Source organism: Chelmon rostratus, chromosome 24, assembly GCF_017976325.1.
Source record: "Chelmon rostratus isolate fCheRos1 chromosome 24, fCheRos1.pri, whole genome shotgun sequence".
In the NCBI taxonomy this organism is placed as follows: Eukaryota; Metazoa; Chordata; class Actinopteri; order Chaetodontiformes; family Chaetodontidae; genus Chelmon; species Chelmon rostratus.
The window spans coordinates 929848-954553 of NC_055681.1; the positions used below are offsets into that span (position 1 = coordinate 929848).

A 24706-nucleotide genomic window follows, 5' to 3' on the forward strand; every position below is an offset into this window, starting at 1 on the left:
CCAGAATCCTCTCTGTGCGACGAAGAGCTCGTCTTGAGGGACGTCAGACGATGGGAATATTGTGAGGAAGGTGGAGCCGCCTTTGTGCAACTACAACAGACTGGGTCAGTCAGTCAGGCGGAGAGGGAGGAGACGCCTTCAAGTGGATGCGACGGCGTGACCCTGTGTGGGTTCAGTGTTGTCAGACCCGCCGAGGGCAGCCGGGGGGGGGGTTGCCTCAGCAACAAAGGCCGGCTGACAGCGGGACCGGTTTCAACGCAGAGCGTAAACCAGGAGAGCGGACAACCAGAGCAGCCAGGCTGAGAGGTTAGACGACGCAACGAACTGATCAGCAGAAGAAGAAGAAGCTATGTCTTCCTCTCTGTCCGATCCCTTTGAGCGGAATAACTGCAACAAAGGTCTTTTTATTGACGCTCTAATCAGTTTCACTGGCTCGGGGAGTGTGGAGCGTGCGGCCGGCTAATGGGGAACCACTTACTTCACCGTGTTTATGAGGGAAAACACTCGTCAACGCGCCTCGGCGTCGAAGAAAGAAAAGAGCAAAGTCACAGTTAGGGTGTTTTAACAGCTGCCACGGGCCGCAGCTGATGCAGGCGTGGGTTTGGCGTTCAGGGGAGACGCTGTCTCTCAGACCGGAGCTGTTAAAATCCATGAATGTGACAACCTGGTGCTTCATAAAGATTTATAATCGCCAGACAAACAGCAGACTGCGTGTTTATCCTCATGCGCGAGCTTTGATTTCCACTGTAGCCGAGCTAATTAGCTGTTATTGCTAATCTCCAGCTGCTTTCTGCAATACTTACAAGGCAATTAGCGTCCTCTCCTCGTTTCACTGTAACTCTGTAAAGAGCGGCGCGGCTCTCAGGCGACAGCTGCGTGCCGCTTCAGAACACGAAGGCCGTCGCTACCTCACACCCAAATGTTCGGCCTTCAGACACACCGCAAACAGGTTCAATCATTTCACTTATGGAGGGCAGCAACAGGCGCCGCAGTGAGGGTTTGACTTATTTCGTTTGCGTGAAGGTCAGAACATTCAAACACATATTCAGTCCTGAAACCTGGACTCTGATCACAGGTCTTAAAGTTGTCAGAGTCTCTGTAAAAACACATGAATCACATGTGATAAATGTCACGTGACGTGATTCAGCTGAATCAGCGCCTCTGCGTGCTGCAGTGATGTCTCCGTGCCGTGTGACTGGACCGGAGGACTGGGACGTGGCGTGGAGGGTTTTCTTGGTTTACTTCATGTGGTTGGTGTTTGTGTTGGAGGACCAGATGCGGGGGGATTTCCACCCGCTGGCAGACAGAGAAGGACGGATTCAGGAAAATGTCCTGAATCTGTCACAACGCTCGTTCAAATCCCAAAAACTGCTGCTTCACTTCCTGACTGTCACTTTCTCGTGTTTTCCCTGTCCTATAACGTGAGGGGTGGCCCTCCAGTCTGCGGTCGGACGGGTCAGAACCATAACGAGCTGCTAAAACCCCAGAAGGGTTTAATTTGTCTGGGCTTTAATGGAGGGTGTTCCTGTTTCGCATGGTTTTGCTTTTTGGGTTTGGCCTCCTTACGAACTGTGGGCTTAAATTTAGTCGCGATATAACGTTCTGGACGCAGCTTTTATGGATTTTAGGGGCACAAACTGGTCTCGGATCAGAGTCATTTCAAGCCTTTTGGCTGTGTTTCGTGTGGTGGCCGTCTGGGTGCACACATCAGATCAGCAGCACGCGAACAGATCGAGCCTCGCTGTTGCCCGGGGTGCCCGCCCCCTCTCGGACCAGATCTCACATCAGAGACAAGGGGATGCGGATTAATGAGGTCGTCAATCGGGACCAATGATTAACGATTACCTGAGCGGCTACTGAGATGAGCTGTGATTTAAAGTTGTGACTGTGACGACGATCTACGAGCGTGATGCAACGTGGTCGCCACGGTGACGCTGATCCGTCTGTTAGCTTAACGGGTCACAAGTTAGCTAAACACACACACACACAGAGTATTTCCACATGTGCAGTGTTTTCATTCTGACTCGTGCAGATGTGTCCGAGCTTGTAACGTCAGTCTGAGCCGAGTCTTCGTCAGCATGCCCCCCTTCCCGACCTGTTTATATAAGAAGCTACAGTCCTCCTCCTCCTCCTCCTCTTCCTCTGTGTTTATTATGTTTAGGGAAGATCTGCCTTCAGTCAACTTAAAGGTTCAGAGCAACGTTGCCTCTGTCAAGGTTCCTGCTGCAGAACAACTAGAAACTGTTGTTCTGACTCAGTTCAGTGAGTCTCGGTGCTTTAATGCATCGTAAAGGTGACGACTGTGTTCTGTTGTGATGCTGTGGCTGCTCCTCGTGTTTGATGTGAGGCTGGACTACGTGAGCACCCGTGTGCCGCTCAGGCTTCGTGCTAGACCCAGACAAACCCGGGACCTGCCCCGAAAACCTCCGAGGTGACCTCTCAGGGGGCGGAGAACTAATTTGCAGTCTGGTAGACGAGGAGAGGAGGGATACGGAATAGAAAAATGAAAAGGTGGGGGAGTTTTGGCCTAATCCTCTCAAACCTCCATGTATCGTTCCCCGCAGCTGTAAATCTCCAGGAATGTGGCCTGTTGTTTTTGGAATCAGTGCGAGCAAACCTTAATGGCTTTGAGAGATTGATGTTTCCAGACGTTGCCTGAAGCTTGCGGTTGCATATATCAGCGCTGGGACAGCTCCGGTCGGCCGGCCACGCTGACTAAAACACAGACGAACCTCGCTTTGAGGAGCGGTCAGAACAAAGACGCCCATTTGCTTTGCAGGAGGGCCGACACGTTAACCGAACGTGACACAAAGAGGAACCAGCGAAGGAAGCCGACTGTCTCTGCCCGATTCTGGACCTGTTTTTAGCTTCCGCCTTCTGGAAATCACATCAAGAAGGCAACTTCTCTGCTAACTACAAATTATGACAGCTATCATAATGAGACGATCTCTCCGGATGCCTTCGCAGGCTGATTAATGAGTAAAACAAACCTGCCGAAGTTTTCCTCCGCCGCTCATTTACGAGCGCTCGTGAGGTGACTAGGATGAAAGATTTCCGCGGTTTGTCTCTGAGCTTTTCCAGGGATGCAACATGAGTGCATTTCCAGCTTTACTTGCATGTGTTGGATGCTCCTGGAGTATCTGGACCTCGTTTTTACAAGTTTCCTTAACGACTCGTCTCAAGCCTAAAAACAACCAACAAGTGAGCAGAACGACTTATTTATCTCAAGTAATCTGCCGCTCGTCTAAAAATAGACTAAATATAAGAACAAACATTTCTGTTTTCACTTAGTGCGTTTAATCTCGCAGCCCCTTGGACCCGCCGCTCCCCTGAGTGGAACTTCAGATAAAACGGGACGAGGGCATCTTGGAAAGTCATCAAGCTAAATGTTTACAAAGAGCCGCAGAAATGCGTGTGTGCACAGACCCCATTAGCCCAGAGGGTTGCGCATGCAGTCGGCTCACATGTGGCTTCTCGTGCGGAGAAGCTCCGCGGAGTTGCTGTGATTGCTGGGAAACTTTACTGAGCTGAGGGGCCACATGCTGCAAAAAACATGTGACTCCAGGCTTCAGTTCTCACTGTTCACAAAGCAAGAGAGGGAGTCTGCGATGCTCCCTGCAGATCATCTAAAACCTTTCTGCAGAGCGTCCGCTAACGTAAAGCCAGGGAGTGCAGCGATGTCTTCATTCATGATGTTAGAACACACCGAGGGCAGTTTGGTGCCCTGTGGTGATGGTGATATGAGGTTCAGATCTCAGTCATTCTGTCCAGTTTAAATGCACATGAGATATATTTAATAATGGAAACATTAGCGCTCAGTGGCAACCTGTAACAAAGCGTGAATGTGGTTGTTGTGAGCAGCGCGGTGCAGCACAGCTGGCCCGGCTGATATAGTCGTGGTTTGTGTGTTCGGCAGCCTGCGTTAATGTCAGGGGGCTATTTTTCCTCTCTGAGGCCTCCCCGGGCAGGGCCTCATTTAAACAGCACAGAGGCAGGAAAAGAGAAAAGAACCGCCGCCCCCTCTTCTTCTTCGTCTCCTTCTTCTCAGGAAGATTAGTGGCCGTCCTTTTGGAGTAGGAGGTGGATGCTGAGCCTCTTTCGGTCACATTTTTCTCTGCCAGCGGGCCTGACCCCCTGAGTGCTCTCTGTGCAGCTCGCTGGCTGGCGGTGGGGGCTCGCGCATCCAGCCACCATCAATTACTCACTGTCCACCGGCCCCCATTTTACCGGCCAGATAAAGAAATCCGTCCTTATCACTAACTCACCTATCTTAAAACACTATTTGTACAGCCAGGCCCCGTCTCCATTCATCTAACCGAGGGGCTTTAGTCCCGAGCCCAGGATTCACCAGGACCAGACTAATCCCTTTGTTTCGACTGGGCGGCCTGCTCACAAGCCCCCGGCCCCAGTTTGACTCACAGGCTGGGTGAGACCTGAGCCAGATGTCTTTGTTTGCTTTAATCCAAAGCACCTTCAGAATGCTTGTTACTGTCAGGGCACAGCGATGGAGTTCATCCCTAAGCCTGGAGAAGCCCCCGGCACACTGCAGGAAATAGACAGGACCACTTCGGGTGCGTCTAAACGTGGGAGACGTCCTCCTGTTAGTAACCGGGTCTCGTGGTGATTAGAGCGTGGCATGCGGAGGCTGTCTGCGTGGAGGTTACAGCTGTTTTTCTTCTACTGTTTGGTCTGAATTTACCTGATTTGCTAAAAGTAAAATCTTAATTATCCCAAAATGTATTTCATTATTTTCATTTTCCTCATTATTCAGCACTTACATCCACGTCCTGTTTTAAAGCACACTCGTGGATAAGCCTCCTTTTCTCCTTTCCTGAAAGATATTGTGTGTTTAGCCTGTTTAGGTGTCCCTCCCCCTCCGCCCCCCCCACCCAGAGTGCCCCGGGGCAGCCTAGGAGGTGCTAAGTACTTAGGGTCCCTCCCTGTGGACCAGCCAGACTCAGCAGAAAGACCTGGGAGGCCGCGGGGAGGGATAGAGGGAGGAACTGAGGGAGGGAGCCGGGGGCCGCTGAGCGCGGAGCATCAATCTCCCTCTCCAATGACAAACTCACTCTCAGCAAGATGTATGTCATGAACCACCAAAACCAGTTAATCAAATCATTAGCGGCACCCGGTATTTCCTCTGGCCTAGTTTAGCGACATAGACGGAGAGGAGAGAGAAACCTCCAGGAACAAAGCTTCCAGAAGAAATCTGCATCAGTGATGGATTTAAAGCCTTCTCACTCTTCTGAACTCCTCCGGGACAGGACAAGAATAAAGCCTCATCGTATTTTGAGAAAATAATCTCACCACAAAGCTTATTTAGGAGCTGTTCTGGGGCTTTGGCACATCGTCTTCGTCAGTAGATGGAGTGACTGATGTGAAGGTGTTCATGGTCAGTTTTTAACGGACTTCTTGTCCACGTCGGCGTTAAAGTTCAGGACTGGAAAGAGAGGCTGTCACCTCACTGCAGTCAGTTTTAGGACTGTGATAATTGATTGTTATGTTGAATATTCCTTTGATTAATCGATTATTTATCACATTCAACAAACAGAACATGTTCCTCGTCTTGAACAAATCTCTTTCAAACAAGCACAGGATTCACTTTAGACTGATGGCCTGAAATATTCCAAAAACTCCATGCAGTTAAATCACACCTCAGCATCTTTGCCCTGATTTCAGCTAATCAGTGTTAGCTAAATCTGCCATGTCCATTTTAGCGAGCAAACACATGGCGACGGGTTAATTAAAAAACTAGCAGAAATACCTGCCGACTGTTTGATCTCAGTTTTGTGATGGATCAAGCTTAGGAGCGTTAGCTTTATCTGGAGCGTTAGCTTTATCAAGCGCTAGATTCAAAATATCTCTATCTCTAATCTTAGGGATTTAGCTTTATCAAGCATTAGCTTTAAAATAGCTTTATCAAGCACTAGCTTTAAAAAAGCTATATCGGGGAGTTAGCTTCATCAGATGTTAGCTTTAAAATAGCTTTATCAAGCACTACCTATTAAAAAAGCTATATCGGGGAGTTAGCTTTATCAAGCATTAGCTTCAAATTAGCTGTAGAAGGGGTGTTAACTTGTATAAACATTAGCTTTAAAACCACTAACATTACATGAGGGGCATTCGTTTTATCAAGTGTTAGCTTTAACCTAGCTATAGCAGGAAAGTTAGCTGTATCAAGCCTTAGCTTTAAATAGCTTTATCAAGCGCTAGCTTTATAATAGCTGTATGAGAGGCGGTAGCTTTATTAAACATTATCTTTAAAACCACTAACGGGCCATTAATTTTATCAAGTGTTAGCTTTAACTATATCAGGGGAGTTAGCTTCATCAGATGTTAGCTTTAAAATAGCTTTATCAAGCACTAGCTTTAAAAATGCTATATCGGGGAGTTAGCTTTATCAAGTGTTAGCTTTAAATTAGCTGTATGATAGGTGTTAACTCTATTAAACATTAGCTTTAGAACCACTAACGTTACATGAGGGGCACTTGTTTTATCAAGTGTTAGCTTTAACCTGCTTTTGCAGGGGAGTTAGCTGTATCAAGTCTTAGATTTAAATAGCTTTATCAAGCGCTAGCTTTATGATAGCTGTATGAGTGGATGTAGCTTTATTAAACATTAGGTTTAAAACCACTAACGGGCTGTTAGTTTTGTCAAGTGTTAGCTTTAACTATATCAGGGGAGTTAGCTTCATCAGATGTTAGCTTTAAAATAGCTTTATCAATCACTAGCTTTAAAAAAAAGCTATATCTGGGAGTTAGCTTTATCAAGCATTAGCTTTAAATTAGTTGTATGATAGGTGTTAATTCTATTAAACATTAGCTTTAGAACCACTAACGTTACATGAGGGGCATTTGTTTTATCAAGTGTTAGCTTTAACCTAGCTTTTGCAGGGGAGTTAGCTGTATCAAGCCTTAGCTTTAAATAGCTTTATCAAGTGCTCGCTTTATAATAGCTGTATGAGGGGTGGTAGCTTTAAAACCACTAACGGGACGTTAATTTTATCAAGTGTTAGCTTTAACTATATCAGGGCAGTTAGCTTCATCAGATGTTAACTTTAAAATAGCTTCATCAAGCACTAGCTTTAAAAAAGCTATATCAGGGGAGTTAGCTTTATTAAATGTTAGCTTTGAAGTGGCTAATATAAGAAAAGCTTTGGACCTTGTGGCAAGATTTGTTTCCTCAAAGTATTAGCCGTCCATTGTACTTTCTTTAGTCACACAGGTGAACATCCTCTCTACACAGCGCTCTGATTGGCTTCTGATCCCAGCGGTGGATTTCCAGTTCAGATTCTGGACTGGGTGAAATTCTTGTGGTATGATGAGCCAATCAGGTTCAAGTTTAGTTATGATGTGCTTCCTGGTGTGAAACTGCCTGAAAAAGAATGGATTTTTGAAAAGGCAATAACTCTAAATTTAACCAATCCAGCGGAAATCAGATTTCCACCAAGCCTTAAAGACACGTCTCTGGGCTTAAATGTGTATAAACAGAGGGAAACTTTTTCCCTAATACAGGCCGACTCTAATTCTCCAAGGCCGGAGTCGAGAAATTGACACATACATCAATAACGGCTGGCGGATTCTTTGTCATTTTGCTGCATTTCTCGCCGATATTTCCCCCTAAATACGTTCGGTTATTACGAACGGATTTGAAATCATAAAGGTCCCTGAGATGGCGTAAATCTGTGTGCCGAGGCCCGGCCTGTATACGCAGACAGATGCGTGCTGTCAGAGGAAATACAGGCGCTCATTTGAATCTATTAACCGGGCAGCGGAGTCCCGGGCTCGGTCGAGGGGGGGGAGACGGGAGTTCATCCCAGAAAGCTGCCGCTGCCAGGGTCCGACGCAGGACCGGTCCAGAAGTCACCGTGCCAGAGTTTCATTTTATTCTAGAGCCTGTTTCCTTCACTCCCCAATGAAAATCCACTTCGTGTAGGGGGGTCGGAGCGCGTCCCAGGCTGGACGGAGGAGGAAGACGAGGGGGAGGAGGCGCGATCATCAAAAAGGAGCAGATAGGAGCGTCTGGAGCACCTGGGTCCATTCTAATTGACTCGGAGCGTGGCACATCCACTTTTTAAACAAAGTGACTCTCACTTGAGCTTCATTATACGCGCACCCGATTTCCATAGGCCTCTGGGAACGGGACCTGGGCCGCTCACATAAAATAAATGACCGCTCCATGATAAATGGTTCTATTAGCAATCCAGATTGTTAAACTGTGATATAACAGATCGGAGAGGGGCGCAGGGGCCCATTCATTTTCCTCCCTTCTGCACACATACAGCGCTGTAAATAGCTTGTTTTTATGTGTAAATAACATATTAAAACTCGGCATTAGCCATGTCCTTTGATAGAGAGGAAATTGTTCTAAATAAATAACGCGGGACGGGAATATAAAACAGGGCGGCCTGTTATACAGCCGGCGTCGAGGCTCAGAGGTGGGCGTGACTTAGGTGACAGGCATTCTGCAGCCAACAGTAAACAATGCAGCGACAATAACGGCGGCCGCGAACAGCAGCAGTATATTAGAAATGTCGAGTTCTCCCTCGGCCCACTTGTTTGGGAATAAGCTCTCGGGTTCAAGGACCTCTTCTCATCTGCCTCCCTCTCGTGCTGCATATTCACTTATCAGGAGCCGGCAACAGGAATAATAATGCATATTACGGCGATAAGTAATTGCTCTGTCTCGACACAGTGGCAGACGGTTGTGATTTTTAGCACTGAGGCTTGAGCCTCTTCGCCGATATCTGATTGGTCGAGATGGGAGCGGGCGGCGGCCGCGGATCGGCGCTTCTCGTTTGTTTAAGATTAAAATACGCGGCTCTTATACAAAGCTGATAGGGAGGAAGAGTTATGGAGGGACATTTTGTTTTAGGTGGGAGAAGATTAAAAAAGTGGCTGAGTTCAGCCGAGGTCACGCTTCGGGTCGGAGGATCGGGACTCGAGGTAAACGGGTCGCGGTTTTAATCCTGGACTAAAGATGGAAAAATGAGCTCCTTTACTCAGTTTCGCTGAAATCTTTGGAGAAAAAGTCACAATAATATGAGAATAAAGTTATTTTGAAATAAAAAAAGCTTGTAATATTACCTCCAACATGCAAAGGATTAAACCAGGATGTACCTGCGTTACCCTGACAACATCAGACAGGTGTCAGGTGTCAGGTGAACCAACAGCAGCATCAGAGGCACAACTAACAATTATTCTGACTGCTGATTCATCTGCCAATCATTTGGTCTATAAAACATCAGAAAACAGTGAAAATGTCCATCAAACACAAAGTGACACCATCTGATATTTTGTTTTGTGCAACAAAAAGTGCAAAACCGCCAAAAAGACCACGAAAAGCAGCATGTTGTCAGACTGGAACCATCCGATGTTCGTCTGTTGTGATTAATCAGCTATCACAGCACTGATGAGCACCAAAGCTAGCGTGAGGAGCAGGAAGAGGAAGGAAGTTGATGGAAACACTGGAAAAGTCATGTGACTGACGGTGGAGACCGTCCTTCCCCAGGAGGGAAAGAGTTGGCCTCCGCTTTGTTCAAATATTGAAGAAGAGCACGTCAGGAAGTGGAGCAGCGTACGGGCCAACTCCACATGTGAAGCCGGCCTACATTGATATTCTCTGATGAGCAATTAATGTTCGATTTCTTCATCATGGCGGGCCACCAAGTTCTTCATTAAAGAGAAGGAATGTCACCAAATCACTGGCTGTATTTCCATTTCAAAAGTGGCCCGTCGCTCTGCATCCATGTCAGCGAGTCCTCCTCGGCTCCACCGGAGCTTCTCCCCTCTAATTCATCCCTTTTATACTCTGGAGGTAAGAACAAGGTCTTTTAACCTCATTATACGCAGCTTTCATCACGCGTTCACTGACATCTTTAAAACATGCATCCTCCCTCGTGTCGTCCTCACCTTCGCGGGACGTTCTGCAGTGGAACGCGGCCGGTGGAACCGCGTAGTTCACCTGTGCTTTCTTTCAGCCGCCTGCTGCTCTCTGCTGATCACATTCTACATCATGAAATATTCCTCCTGGATTTGTTGCTTCTGCTCGAGCTGAGACGCAGCAGAAACGTCTGTCGCTGTATTAGACCTGCTGAGGATGTGACGCACACAGAACGCCTGGAACATCAAGCTCTCTGGTTCAATCAGGCGTCACTGCTTCGCCTCAGAGGCCGCTGCATGTGTCACAAACCCCTGAAGGAACCTTCAAGGATCCTTAAAACATGCGTCTTATTTTACTTCAGCTGAGGTTTGTGGAGAACGCTTAACACTTTATTTTCTGCTCTGCATGAATGTTTCTGTCACGTTTCAGTAAAGATTTTATGTTTTGTCCACGTCTGCATGTTTCTGTGTGAACAGCATTTACAAAACATTTCCTAGAAAGAGCTGTTTTATTTGGAGCTAATCACATGATGCAGAGACAGCGTCTGATTCGTCGAACATTTAAAATAAATCAGTTCGTTCTTTTCTTTTTCTCCGAAAGTTCAAATCAAATCGGTTCTTTCATGAACGTCTAACAAATACGCTCCGAATTGAATCGTTCACTGAAGAAATATTCGTTCTGGACTTCATTCTGGTCCAAAGACTGACACTGCTGCAGCTATGTTCATGTTAGAAAAGCTCATTCTCTTGGCTGAGGCAGCGTTAGGCATCAGAAACACCTGGTTCAGGTAAGAGAGGGATTGTGCTTCAACGTGAACTGTTGGATAGTGACGGGAAATCATCTCTTACACTGAAAGGACATACTACTTCCTGCCTGATCACATCCAATCAAAATGAGACAAAGTAAAAGGTTGTAATAAACCAGAACGGTCCTTTAAAGTCGAGTTGTTTTCTGGTGAGAGCTCCGTTTCCTTCTTTATCAATTAAAGAGTGTTTCTTTATAATGGCGGGCCACCAAGTACTTCATTAATGAGTAAAAATGTCACTAAATCACGCGTTTAATTTCCATTTCAAAGGCGGCACATCAGTCCGCATCTTTGTCAATCTGTGAAGCTCCGTGTCGTGCTCGGCTCCACCAGCCCGGCCTTTTTTTCCCTTTATACTCTGGAGGTAAGAACAAGGTCTTTGAGCCTCATTATGCCGAGCTTTCATCACACGTTCGCTGACATCTTTAAAACATGGGTTCTCTCTTTCTGCCTGTCCCTCCCCGGCGAGAGGGGATCGCTGCTACTCTTGATTTAGTTCAACAACACAAACACTGGTTCTCACCTGCCTCGACCCCCCCCCCCCCCCTCCTCTTGTCATGTTACCTATTCATCAGTGTTTATGTGCTCAAACGGCGCCACACTCCTGGACTGCGCGCGCCGGGCCTCGACGCGGCGGCGAGCCGCATTAACGATGCTCTTTTAAAGCCCGGCTCTGTTTAGGATTCCTATCAGACATCTACTGTAAGTCACCTCTGACTGCCGCTCGCACCTTATCAGGCCCGAGGAGAGCCACGAGCCCCGGCTCCCGCGATGCCACTTTATCTTTGAAATGTATATTTCATCGGCCGTGTTCGCTCCCCCTTTGCCCCCCGGCTGAGCCCCCGCGAGACCTCGGCTCATTCCGCCACGCGGCGTGCGGCCTGACGGACGGCCGGACGCCACGTTTACATCCGCCTGCCGCTTGGGAGAAAGTTACCTCTCGTCTCCGAGGGCGAGGGCTTCTTCGGGAGGTCGGAGAATCCGTTCCCGTCCATTTTGTCCTTTTTCTCTGCGGCCCTCGATGCAGAAGCCTCCATCGCCGGCGTCTCTGAAAGCCAAACAACACAGAAGGAGGCGTTAGTGAGCGGGTCGAGTACGCTCGCTGGGCGCCGCTGGGGGAAGGCGGCGTTAATTTGGGATGAGATGAGTCCACTCAGGACTCACTCCAGAAGCGCCGCTCATGAACAGCTTCGTCCCTGAGTGAGATGAAGAGGCTGCAGCTCAAATCACACATTAGGGCCTCAGTTTGTTTATCGGACACTGTAATTAACACCATTGCTCTGCCAATCACACAATAAATGTGGGTTAATGTTCCTCAGAGGGTCAAAGGTCAAAGCCTTCACGTCTCCACGTGGGGCCTGACGCGGTCCACGCGGCCTCCGCTTCCTGTGCCGAGGCTCTCCGCCTTCCCGCCAACTCCTGCCACTCATGACTCAATCTGCTTTCTGGCAGCGGGGGCGGGGGGTCGGCGCGGGGGTGTCGGGGGTTAAAGGGGACGGGGGGAGGAGGAGGCGGAGGTCTCAGCTCGCATGTCATCAAAGTTTATTTGACTGTCGACCTTTCAGCCTCGCTGTTCAGACGGGCAACTGTTAGAACAAAACAGTTTATCTTCAAAGCGGGAAAATAAGTGAAGCAGACTCTTCATTCAGGCGCCATCATGTTTGTTAATGCTGCTTTAAAAAGGAAACATTCAGAGATGATCAATCATTTCACTTATAATGTTCAGCTTTTGCTGAAAGTGTTTTTGGCTTTTAATATTTAGTCCAGAGTGAAAACAGCTCTTCCTATAACTCAGCTCATTCACGCCGTTTTGTTCTTTACTGAGCTGATTTTCTTGTCTTTGTGCATCAGATGTGATTTTTACATCATGAGTCTGAAGAAGGCGAGATGAGAAATGCTGCTCACGCATTAAGGCATCGCAAACATTAAACAATAATATAATATAATATATGAATAAATATCTGCTTCTGTTCTTTTATATTCGAATTAAAATTTTAAATCCAAATGGAGTATTTATTTATTTCTCTTTTTAATATTTCTGCTTTTATACACATAAAGAATCTGAACACATCTCGTCACCAATGAGGGAAAATGACGTCACATTGACGCAATTATTAAATGCATGTCTGTAAGCTGCTTTACAGCAGTTTTTAAAGAGGACATGAGGTCATTCTTGCATCGTGCATAATGTCTTCAGATTCCATCCTCAGGTGAAACCGGTCGCCGGTACCCGACTCACTGGCTCTTTGAGGAACCAGACGGCCCAGTAACAACAGCACGGAACAAAGCCGCGATTGTAGGTCACACACTTCGATGAGCCGGCAGTTCATTGAGTTTGTAAATGACCAAACCCAGTTTACTGCCTCTTTAACAAAGCTGAGCTCCTGACTGACAGTCCTGTCTGGTGTCTTTATTGCTGTGGATGAATCAGTGTAACAGGTGTGAGAGGCCTGCAGTGAAGCCTCATGGGAAGTCCCTCACACACACAAAAGCTCTTTTAGCTGAGGTGATATATGAGGCACATAATGGCAGTCTTTCACGCTTGCAGTCCTCTGATCTGTCCTCTCAAATCATTATGAGTCAGGCTTAACATTTGCTGTTCACACATTTAGCAGCTTGGTGTTAGCGGAGAGGATTTAAAGTACAGCAGAAAACACTCTTAAATCATCGTCTCTTTTACTGTGAATAACGCACAGAAGACACTATCAGTGCTTTTATTTTTTCAGCTGAAAATAGTTTCATCTTGCTAACTGTATCTTGTGAAATATAGATAATTTAGGATTGTAGTCTTAGTTACACTTTCAAGTGGCCACATTAGACTGGTCACCTTTTCAATATATTCCTCCTAAAAATATTATATTAAAAATATTTTGCCTGCCTCACTTTGTTGACTTTCTCAGATTTTGTTGTTGTTGATCTCAGTTTTTATTTATTTGTCTTGTTTTTGTTTTCTTAATTGTATATTGTCAATGTACGATAGCGAGTCTGCGCGGGGTGTTTTATTTTGAAAATGTACCGGATTCTCTATGCCGTTCCTGTGCTTGGTTTCCTGCCTGGTGTGATCTGCGCTGTGTAGCTTGACGCTGCGCAGTCGCGCAGGTTCGTTTTCGGACTTTGAGGTCTGAGAAAAGCTTTAAAGTCACGTCCCAGTTACCTGCCGCTCACCTTTTCAACACATTCCCCCAGAACGTACTTTGGTTGATGTGTTTTGAACCAACGGTTTCTCTTAAAAGTACAAATACTCTGCCTGTGGTTCAGTAGCTAGCAGCTAGTTGCAGCTTGTTGTCAAACAGCCAGCTGATCCACATAAGTTAATTAACACACTTGATGAAGGAGTTAGCCAACACTGAAGCTGAAGGTTGGTGTTAGTGTATGTGGAGCAGACTGAAGCCACCAAGGTTTGATTTTTTTTTAAAACAAAAGCTCCATTATTGAACAGTGTAAATATGACTAGCTAGTAGAATTAGCAAGCAGGTCGTTTGTTAGTTTCCAGTGACTTGAAGGTAAATGATAGTTAGCATTGCTGCCTTATTTTACTTCTAATATTTAAACTACATTCTTGAAGGAGTTACTCCTAAACTGGTATCAGGTTTTACCTTTTTTTTTTTAAAGCTTGTTCGCTAAAGCACCTCCTAACACTAAGGTCAGCTAACATGGAGTTAAGCTAGTTAGCTTAGCCTGACAGAAGATTTAAATTACAGTATGACACGCTTGACACCTATTTAAAAATACATATTCCTGTTTTTTTTCTTTGTCTATTCTGCCTTTTTAACACCAATAGTTGAAGAAATAATATTTTGCCAGCACAAATGTGAGTGTTAATGATGAATTAGCATACATTGGCTAACATCAAAATTAAAAGTTAACCTCCTATCTAGCATGAGGATTAGCATTAGCCTTTGAACTGTCTGACATCAGTGTAATGTCGCCTTTTAATGTGTAATGTAATATTCCCCAAAATGATGAGTAATGAGTGCATTGTACTTTGTTGCTATAATTATTTAAAGTATAAACTAGTAACTTCTAATTTTCACACACAAATAAAGTTGATCTTAAATGAAAGTCAGAGGCCACGGACTCCCTAAACATCAGAGAATTTACTCGTAGGAGTAGCTGATAGCACATTAGCAAGTCAACAGCTCAGTGAGTGGAATTAACTGTCACCTCCCACTGCTCACTCCTTTAAAAGACAAACAATGCTTCATTTGAGTGTAACAGCCAGCAGGGACACAATAAAGTTATTTAAAAGAACAACAACTTCAGAGTTAACCTCCCCCCGTAGCTCCACATCACTGCGCTGAGATCAGTCGTTCTGTCAGTCCACCTGAAGCAGGAACTCTCACCTGTTTGTTGGGACGACACACCTGATTTTACTGCCGTTTATGCCTGAATGTTTATGATTTGCAGCTTCGTCGTCCCTGTGTGCTGTTGATGCTATTTCATTTGATGCATAAATGTCACAAATATATGTAAAAATATATATATTTTTGCAGTTTTACTTGCACTAATTTAGTGATTAAATGATGGCCATTATGAATGATAACCTTCCATATACCTTTCCATAAATGTGAGCATTTGTTTTCCCTCTGCAGGGGCTGCAGGGAGGCTGTTGGTGCAGCATGGAGGTCACCCTGAAATCCAGCCAAAATGATCAAAGTAAGTCCTAAAATAACACCTCTGACACGGTGCGAATTAACTACGAGCCCACAAACACTCAGCGACACACGTGATTTAGATTAGTCCCGCGCAGGGCCTGCAGTAAGAGGGGATTTCCTGCGTCGGGAGGACAAATGCCTCTGCCTTCGAGGTGTAGCCGGCTTACAGGAGTACAGTTTGCCTCATCACTGAATATTACCGGCAGCCACTGTCCCCCTGAATTATTACAGCAGCTCTTGTCAGCCAAACAAATGACTCTGTCTCAGCTCAAAAGGTCACAGCGCAGCAGAGTAAAATCACGGAGCACGCAGTCAATTCCTCGGCGCCGTACCCCTTTCGAAGGGCCACTTGCTGGAATTTATGGTTGGGCCCTACACCTATTCTCCTTTGAATAATAGCTATCCCGTAAAAGAAGCCCAGGTCGGTGGCGAGTCTTAAATAGAATACGGCTTCAGCCGAAGGGGGGTTGTTTATTGTGCGAGCGGCGGATGTACAAATAGAGGCTAACAGTGACATTTGAATTTATACCGACTTCCCAGACTTGTTCCTCTTAACTTCAGGAGAAGCAGCGAGACCCAAAACCCCCGATCTGAAACAAGCAGTGTTCCCCTGTGGCCTGATATGATAAAGCTCACGTCTGTTGCTCATTTCATTATTTGTTTTGATAATAAACACTGATGGGAATTGAGAAGGCTGTCCGGCAGGTGTGGGGGGGCTCTTTGCGTGCTGAAAGGTTGCAGGTTCAGCTCCGTCTTGAGTCCTGCTCCTCAGTGAGACGTGTTTTTCTGTGTCGACGCCTGTCGAGTCATCACTGAAGTCCTGCCACATGTGTCTCTGCAGCTCGGCCGGCCGACGGCGTCGAGTCCACGCCGACCGCCCGCTTTGATCCCCGACCCTCGGCCAAATGGTCCCGCCGCAGCACGGCCACTCGCTGTTTTACGGCCGCTGACTTCCTCCTCACCGCCCGCACGGGTCCCTTTATTTATCGGCACCCACTGTAAGTCCTCCTTTTTCACTCTCGTTCACACTGCAGAGGTTTGATTGTTTTATCAGCGTCCTGCGTGACACTCATGCAGATGATCAGCGTCATACCTGGAATATGAAAACCAGAACTGCACGCTCTCCGTCCTCAGAGCTGCAGCCGCAGGAAACCCAGCGATGCAGATTTGTGTTGGTGCAGCAGCAGATTTATTCGTGAATTCTTTCATTGAACTGTTTCGTTAAAGGTTTTTGAAATCATGAGCGCAGATATTCAACCTCTCTGAGGTGCAATGTCGAGGCCCTCCCCCGAATGTCCCCCAAACCAGACTGAATGCTGACCATCTGTCGGGGCCAAAGTGATCTTTGTGACGGTAACTGCATCTGAAAGCCCCCAAACATTCACTCAAACACTGACTGACTGGTAATAACTGCTCAGCATCCTGTGTGTGTGTGTGTGTGTGTGTGTGTTGTGTGTTGTGTGTGTGTGTGTGTGTGTGTGTGTGTGTGTGTGTATAAACACGCCTGCCGACAGGGTGTGGACACAATAACATGAACACCCACAGACGTTCACCTGCTCCCTCGTGTGTTGGCGGCATCTCGCCACGTGTGCACGTGATAGACTCAATGTCCTGCAGACTCTCGCGGCTTTACGCTGCTCTCGCATCTCATCTCCAGCCTATAACAACTCTCAGAATAAAGGGGGGGTTTTGAGGTATTTGTACTTTGGTGTTGGACTTTTACTGCGCTGCGTTGATTTGGCAGATACAGCGAGCAGTGATGTAGCAGATAAAGACTGAATGTTGGGATGCATCGTCATAGATTAATCAACCTAATGTGATATAAAGTCCTTTAAATGACTTCTGACTCAACCAGCGACATCACACATGTTCCTGCGTCAGTAGTAAAAATAAAAAGCTTCTGTCCTGCTGCCGTTTCACTGAAGTCAGACGATGAATTCAGGACCTCAAGAGTCCGCCTGCATGTGTGTGCTCGCAGGTTTACGGCTGTCAATCAGCAGCAGGTCCGCTCTCACAGCCAGTGACGCGGGGGAAAACCTGCAGAGGCCCCGTCACTAACGGTACGTCGCAGACCTCCGGGGGCCCCCGGGATGAAGTCTGTCCCCGGCCCCCGACGGGCAGCCTCCCTTCCTGGAGGCCGGACGGATTCCCCCTGACCTCGGGGTCTGATTGTGCTCGCGGGAAGACGCGCCTGGGGGGGGATTGATTGCTAAAGAATACCACATGTCCCCGCTGGGACGCCACATGGTAAAAAATTCTGAGGAGGAAAAAAGCCAACAAAGACGACCCGTTTGCCGCTCGGCCTCGATTCACGGCCTGTTTTCAGCTTCAACTGCTCGTCGAGGGAGGGGAGGAAGCAGCCGGCCTCGGCGCTGCACGGGGCCGTCGCCGAACACGGCAAAGCCATCACATCTGGTGATAACCGTGGCAACCCGGTGACGGACGCCCCTCCACAGAAACCTCAACACTCCTCTGAGATCAGGGATCGTTCGTTTTCCTGACGCGTCAACATGTCACCGAGGGCCCCTCTGCTCACAGCGTGGGGTCGCCTTCATATCCGCCCTTCAGATTCACACACACACACACGGACTCCCCTGCTCGACTCGCGGCTGTCAGGCCTGATCGTGGCGTTGCCGCCGTCCCTTCAGGAGTTAATTAACAGACGCATCAAAGCCGATCCCGGAGAGCTGTGGGTTCACGGCAAAGAGGAGGAACTACAGGCCCCCAGCGGCCCCTGGACCTTTGATTTCTGATGTCTCTCCGTCTGTGTGTGTGTGTGTGTGTGTGTGTGTGTGTGATGCCGTTGCATTAAACACGGCTCTGTTTTCATCATGTGTAATTGCTGCTGCCTGTTCGCCGCTCTCCTCTGTCGGAGCGAGTTTCCCCCGTTTTCTAAGATCTGGGAGGAAAAGTTTGAGAGTAGCTCCCAGAACAAATGTTTGCAGCACAAACTCTCTGCCCCACTTCTGCTCCTCTGTGCAGTCCGGCCTCGCGAGCTCAGATTCCAGCAGGAGCGTGATCCACTTCCGCGTCAAACCGCCGCGGCTGGAATGCAAACACGCCGGAGGAGGCGTGCTGGGGGGGCCGGCAGCCCGAAATTCACACGTCTGGTTTCAAATAGCGACGCAGCTGAAGGTGCTGCTCGTTCAGCTCTTCATCTTTTCATTAAATGCTCATTGATCATATTTTCCATCAGCAGTGATATAAAACATTAAATCAGCGGATGCAGAGAGCGATCGGTGCTTCTGTTCAATAAATGACTGAGTCTGTGTTTGTCAGCATGATTATTAAAACGATTATTAACAGTTTAAGTGCAGATTAACGGGAAAATTTTAATCTTTAAATAAGAAAACATTATACTCTATTTTTTTTCCTGCCTAAATTTAAAATGTTTTTAATTCTCACATGATGCAGTAAAAAATACTTGAATTTAAATAAAAAGAGTTCCTTCTTCATCCAAATGTTACAGCTGAGGCAGGAAGTGGATTAATTAAACATGATTGATTTTCATTTTTAGGAAATAATTTAAAAAACATTTTTTTCTCATTTTAGCAGGTAAGTAAAATGTATTTGTACGTGCAGATAATGAAGGAACAATAACAGATAAGAAAGGATAAAAAAACGTGGTGTGGGAATATTTTCTGCTGTTCGTTTCTGTACTTCCTCGAGCAGCGAGACACGTTTGGACTCTGGACAAAGTGAAGTCGTGTGTTTGGAAATTTGCACGAATGAGTTCATCAGAAATAAATGAATATTTGCGGCTGTGCTTTGAGGCCCTGGGTGTGAACCTGCAGGTTGTTTTGGACAGAATGAGCCTGTGGTTCGTGTCTCTGCTCCTCTGGTTTGAGCAGGTTTGGGGGTAAATTTTAAAAACATGCACGAGCTTTTTTCTCCTGTGGGTTTGTGGATTTACTCCGCTGCTTGTGTAAAGCCACAAACCCACAAGGAACAACTGCCCCGGGGCCACATGGCGTAATTGGTGTGGACTTGTTGTTTTGCGGGATAAGAGACTTTTGAGTCCTCACAGCGGGGCGTTTTACTCACTTCCAATTCACATTTATCGCGCCCTGCATGCCAGACTCCTTTCTTTCCTTTCCTTTCTCCTGCACTGAATCCGTCGTTTTCTGCGTCTGTCGGTCATTAAACTCACAGAATCAGAGCTGCAGTCAGTGATGAGGAGCGGACGGGACGCGGGGGGGTGGGCGGGGGGATGTTTGAAAATGACAGCGAGGGAAGGATGAAAGTGACATCCCCACCGCAGGTTCGGTGAGCCCCCGTGTCATCCTGAATAATGTGTAGGGCCCCATTATTCCTTCACATCTTTTCACCCCCCCCCCCCCCCCCCCGCTCCCTGACTGCTGGAACTCTTCATTGTGCACAATAGCAAATGCACTAAAACTTTTTTCTGATGCAAATGAACGCAAGCGGCCATTGAGCGTTAAAAAAAGCTGGTGCGAGGCGCAGGAGAGCAGCCTGGAGGTGTCCGGGCTGAGTCTGCCAGGCCTTTCCCTCTAGTCTCTGATCAACTTTAAACCAGCCTTCACGTGCTCATCGAGCTGGGACTCATTTGAACCCCACAGATTATGAGTTGATTGCATGATGAGTAAAGATGGGGGGGGGGGGGGGGGGGGGGGGGGGGGGGGGGGGGGGGGGGGGGGGGGGGGGGGGGGGGGGGGGGGGGGGGGGGGGGGGGTGGGGGGGGGGGGGGGGGGGGGGGGGGGGGGGGTGGGGGGGGGGGGGGGTTCCTGAACATGTGCTCTCTGCAGGCTGCGTCCCTGCTCAACATCTCAGATATCAGGCTGCAGATTCCTGGGATTCCAGCGGCAGCGCAAACCTCCAAGAAGCTGGACTAAGTGTTTGTGAGGGGATCCGTGCATCGAGCTGCCCCCCCCTCTGGAAGCACTGAGCTGAATGATGGACGTGTGATTACCAGTTAGACCGCAGATTGGTAGAAATAAAAGAAAGGACTGTTGAGCCTGACAGAAATACTGCAGACAGTGAAACAGCGTGAAGAAACCCCGCAGAACAGAAACCAGGTTTTGTCCCGTGTCTCTGAACTCTGTCCCCCGCGCGCACATGGCCAAACTCACCCAGGTGTCCCGCTTCAGTCCGGACAGCTCTCGTCGCTCCTTCCTTTCTTTCAGTCAAACTTTTTCTGTCAGGAAGCCGCCGTGCAGAAATCCCCCGCAGCCAAACATCAAGTCCGTCCACAGCGCGCCGTTAGTCCTGAGAGGAGGCTGCGCCCTCGGCCCTGATGCGGAACCAGACGCGGAAAAGTTCAGTGGTGCTCTGCGCGTCGCGGATCCATCCGGCCGGAGCGAAGTTTACCACCGCAGCCAGCAGTGACCGCGAGAACTTTTCATCAGGATGCTGCGAGACTCCGGATCCAGGTCCTTCACCGCGCCCACCACTCTGTGCCTCCCCCTCTCTCTACCCCCCCTCTCTCTACCTCTCTCTCTCTGTCTGTCTCTCTCTCTCTCTCTCTCTCTGTCTCTCTCTCTGCCTGTCTCTCTCTCTCTGCCTGTCTCTCTCTCTCTCTGTCTCTCTGTCTGTCTGTCTCTCTCTCTCTCTGCCTGTCTCTCTCTCTCTCTCTCTGTCTCTCTGCCTGTCTCTCTCTCTCTCTCTCTCTCTGCCTGTCTCTCTCTCTGTCTCTCTCTCTCTCTCTCTCTCTCTCTCTCTCTCTGCCTGTCTCTCTCTCTGTCTCTCTGCCTGTCTCTCTCTGTCTCTCTCTCTCTCTCTCTGCCTGTCTCTCTCTCTGCCTGTCTCCCTCTCTGTCTCTCTGCCTGTCTCTCTCTCTCTCTCTCTCTGCCTGTCTCTCTCTCTGCCTGTCTCTCTCTCTCTGTCTCTCTGCCTGTCTCTCTCTCTGCCTGTCTCTCTCTCTCTCTCTCTCTCTGTCTCTCTGCCTGTCTCTCTCCCCCTCTTCACCGCTGATGTATTATGTTATATGTTAATATTATGTTATAATTAGCTGCGCTATCTTTAAAACTAAACCTAAACTTTAAGTTCAGGTAATCAATAACCGAAAACAAATCAGTGATGATAAAATCAATTACAGATGCAAAACATCTGTTATTTGTCAAGATGATTTATTTCTGACTGAAACTTTGCTCTGTTTCCCTCTATTTTATCTGTTTTATTGTTCAGGAAATGAACACTAAGTGAAATAAGACCAGCAGTGTGGTTGTCCCGTCTGGTGTCAGTAAAATAAAGGTTCCTCCTTCACTTCAGTGCATTTTGATCCGTTATCAATTAAACCAGATTTATTTTTAATCAACGGTTTCAACTATTTGAATCAAAGATAATCGCTGTTTTTTTTGTTTTTTTTTAAGAAATATTCGGAATACTCGACTGTAAAACCGAGGACATGGAAGCGCGATAAGAAGACGGTAAAATAAAGATACTGTGGGATCAGATCTGTAAATACCTGTGAGGAGTTATTATTATTCAATGATTTGTTCTGCACTTACAGGACAATGAAATGTATTTTATTCAATATAATAAAGATTAAATATCATAAATATCCTGAGAGATGCAGAACTTCAGTAATGTTTAACTGCTGCTCTTTATTTTTCGCAAATAATAATAATAATAATAATAATAATAATAATAATAATAATAATAATAATGCTTCATCATTAAACAGTTGAAGCTTTATTTCCTTTGATCATTTTGAGAGCTGTCCGCTGAGGTGCACGCGCTGATGCTCTGTGGACATTCATTTAAAATGAGGTACTGACACCTAGTGGCAGCTTGAGCGCACTGCGTCCATCTCAGATGCTGGATTTCATGAAGTCCTCTGATGGATCCTGCATTGATGAAAAGAAGTGATCCTGAGCTCTGGATCACTTCCTGTTTTTTTTCTGTCAGGCTGAAGACTGGACTGTGAAGTGGATCAGGGTTTTCTGCTGTCCTACATTCTGCTGCTGGATTTGATTGAAGGGTTAGTGGTAAACCTGTCTCTCGGCTTCAGGTTTGTGCAGCCTTGAATGTTTGCAGTCTGCACTTCTAATAATTGGTTCAGTCACTGATGTCGGTCAGAGTCTGTCAGTAGCTTTTGTTTGTGAGGTTTCAGTTGGGTTTGTAGCGACATGTTATCCCATCTTTTTGGTCGAGGCGAACCGAGCCTCGGTTGTCATACGTATGGACATATCTTGACTCCAGGAGGGCCGTGAGGGACACGGGCTCCTCCTGCTGCTCCCTGCAGAGCTCCATGTGGAGGAGGTCGCTGCTGTTTGGTGAGAACTGAGGACCTACAGCTTGAGTAGGTGTGTATGTGCTGCCAGCGTTTCCAATCCAATCCAACTTTATTTGTAAAACACTTTAAAAAACAACCATGGTGGACCAAAGTGCTGTCCAGAAAAAAAATATGAAAGAATAAAATACAGTCTAACAATAAAAAAAATAAAAATAAAACAATGAATAAAAAATGGAATAAAATAATAAATACATTCAACATCTCAAGGTGTCAAAAGCCAGGGAGAAAAGATGGGGTTTAGATGGTGTCCGGGGGGGTCTCGCCGGCAGAGAAGGAGCAGGATCTGGATCTCTTTCAGTCGGCTGAAGCTGCCGCTGTTTTTTCTTTGTTTTGACGAGACTGAAAAGCTGGAATTAAAATAAAAGTGGAGGTTACAGTTACAGTCCTGTCTACCAGTATTTCTGAGGCTGATATCTGAGTTTAAAGAATCTGATATTGATAATTCAGACTGACACGTGATCCATTTGTCTTACAGAATCTCACAATATGAACACTTTTTTATCAGGATCCCTGAAATTCATATTTTAAAGAGGCGTGAGCGGGATTTGCACTGAGCATTGGTTGAAACTGTGCCATCTAGTGGACAAACTATATAATGGCGAGTCTGTGTGAAGTCCATGAGACAGTGAAGTGTCTTCTGCATTTCTGTCCTGCGTTCATTGTCTGCTGACAAATACACTGCTGCCAGACATCAGTGATGAGTTCAAATCAGCTGATATATTGATTTGGCTCTTGTATGAGTGTCAGGAATCCATTTTGCTTTTGATATAAAATAGTTTTAAACTAACTTTGATAACGTGAAAGTGTCAGATACCTCATAGAGCTGATGAGGTGATGTCAGATCATCAGAAACGAGCAGTAAAGGAAGTCGTCTTAAGATCCTTTATGAGTAAAAGGAGCATTTTAAAATACTGCATTCAGAATTTTAGTGGAAGTAAATAAGTAAGTAAGTACAAAAATGTTCTCATTATGCAGACTGGCGCCTTCTCGACAGTCGTATTGTCACATGTATTATGCTGGTAGATTATGATCTTTACTGATGCATGAATTTAATTATAGCATTTTAATCTTGCAGCTGTTTTCTGCAGTTTGGATGCAGCAGAAAGGTCTGTTAGCACCTCCTGCAGGTGGGCAGGGAGAATCAAATCTCACAACTGTTCTGACTCGTGTCAGATTAGATTATAGATATTTATCTCTCTCTCTCTATATATATATATGTGTCAGTAAAAACAAATAATTTGGGCAACAAATGAAAAAGGCAGCACTCTGCTTTGTTTGTTCGTCTCTTACGAATCATGAAATAAAGCAGTTTGTGAATGTGGAAGCACCGACCTGTAAATCTCTGTACGACAGCCACATTGTTTTTCTTGCTATGACGACTTTATGGAAGAAGTGAGCGACCATCTGCAGCCCGATCACAGCCTGCATCAGCGAGGCCGGGCAGCTCGAGTGCACGGCCGTGAGATGAGTCAAATTAAATGAAAATAAGACGCGGAAGTTATATCATAACTGTCGAAGAGCGATGGTATCACTCGTGCCATATGGAAATAATCTTACCTCCGAGCAGAAATAATACGAAATATCTTTTCAAACGTCTGCGTGAGAAATCTTCTCCTCATCTCGCCATCTGATACTGATGACTTCCACAGAGCAGCGGCTGCTCGTGAGACGTTACAGTGTTCACGTCTGTCCCCGAGTGGGAAAAACGGGGAAATCTGCCTTATTAGGGTTTTATATTGAAGTCCGTCAGAGCGGCTGCAGACAGAGTTCACAGCTTCAGTCCTGCACAAGAGCCCCCGAGCGAGGCGGCCGCCAGGAACTGGATGAACTGTGTTTCACTGTGACATGTCTTCAGTGTGTGTGCTGGTTTCTATAATGAGTTTCAGCTCCAGGTTTGTTGTTCTTCAGTGGTTTTGGAGTAAAAATGTAAAATTCAGAGGGATTCGAGGCACGAACACTCATATTTAATGTTTGGATAACGTATAAAACAGCAGTCAGGAGGTTTGTTTGTCACTTATTCATGGAAATAAGAGAAATGCATCAAACAGAAAGAACATTCTCGAACCACGTCAGCACCTGAGACTTCCAGGTGAATGCATCGTGAGCCCG

General features: G+C 46.7%; 1 protein-coding gene across 1 annotated transcript in view; it reads right to left on the reverse strand.

The window, feature by feature from the left end:
• LOC121627588 (zinc finger protein GLI2-like) overlaps positions 1-11724 on the reverse strand; it is a 45302-nt gene extending 33578 nt beyond the window's left edge. Inside the window, exon 1 of the mRNA XM_041966554.1 lies at positions 11625-11724. Within this exon, the coding sequence (XP_041822488.1) occupies positions 11625-11724 (100 nt within the window). The remainder of the gene's footprint in view (positions 1-11624) is intronic.
• Between the last annotated feature and the right edge of the window lie 12982 nt (positions 11725-24706).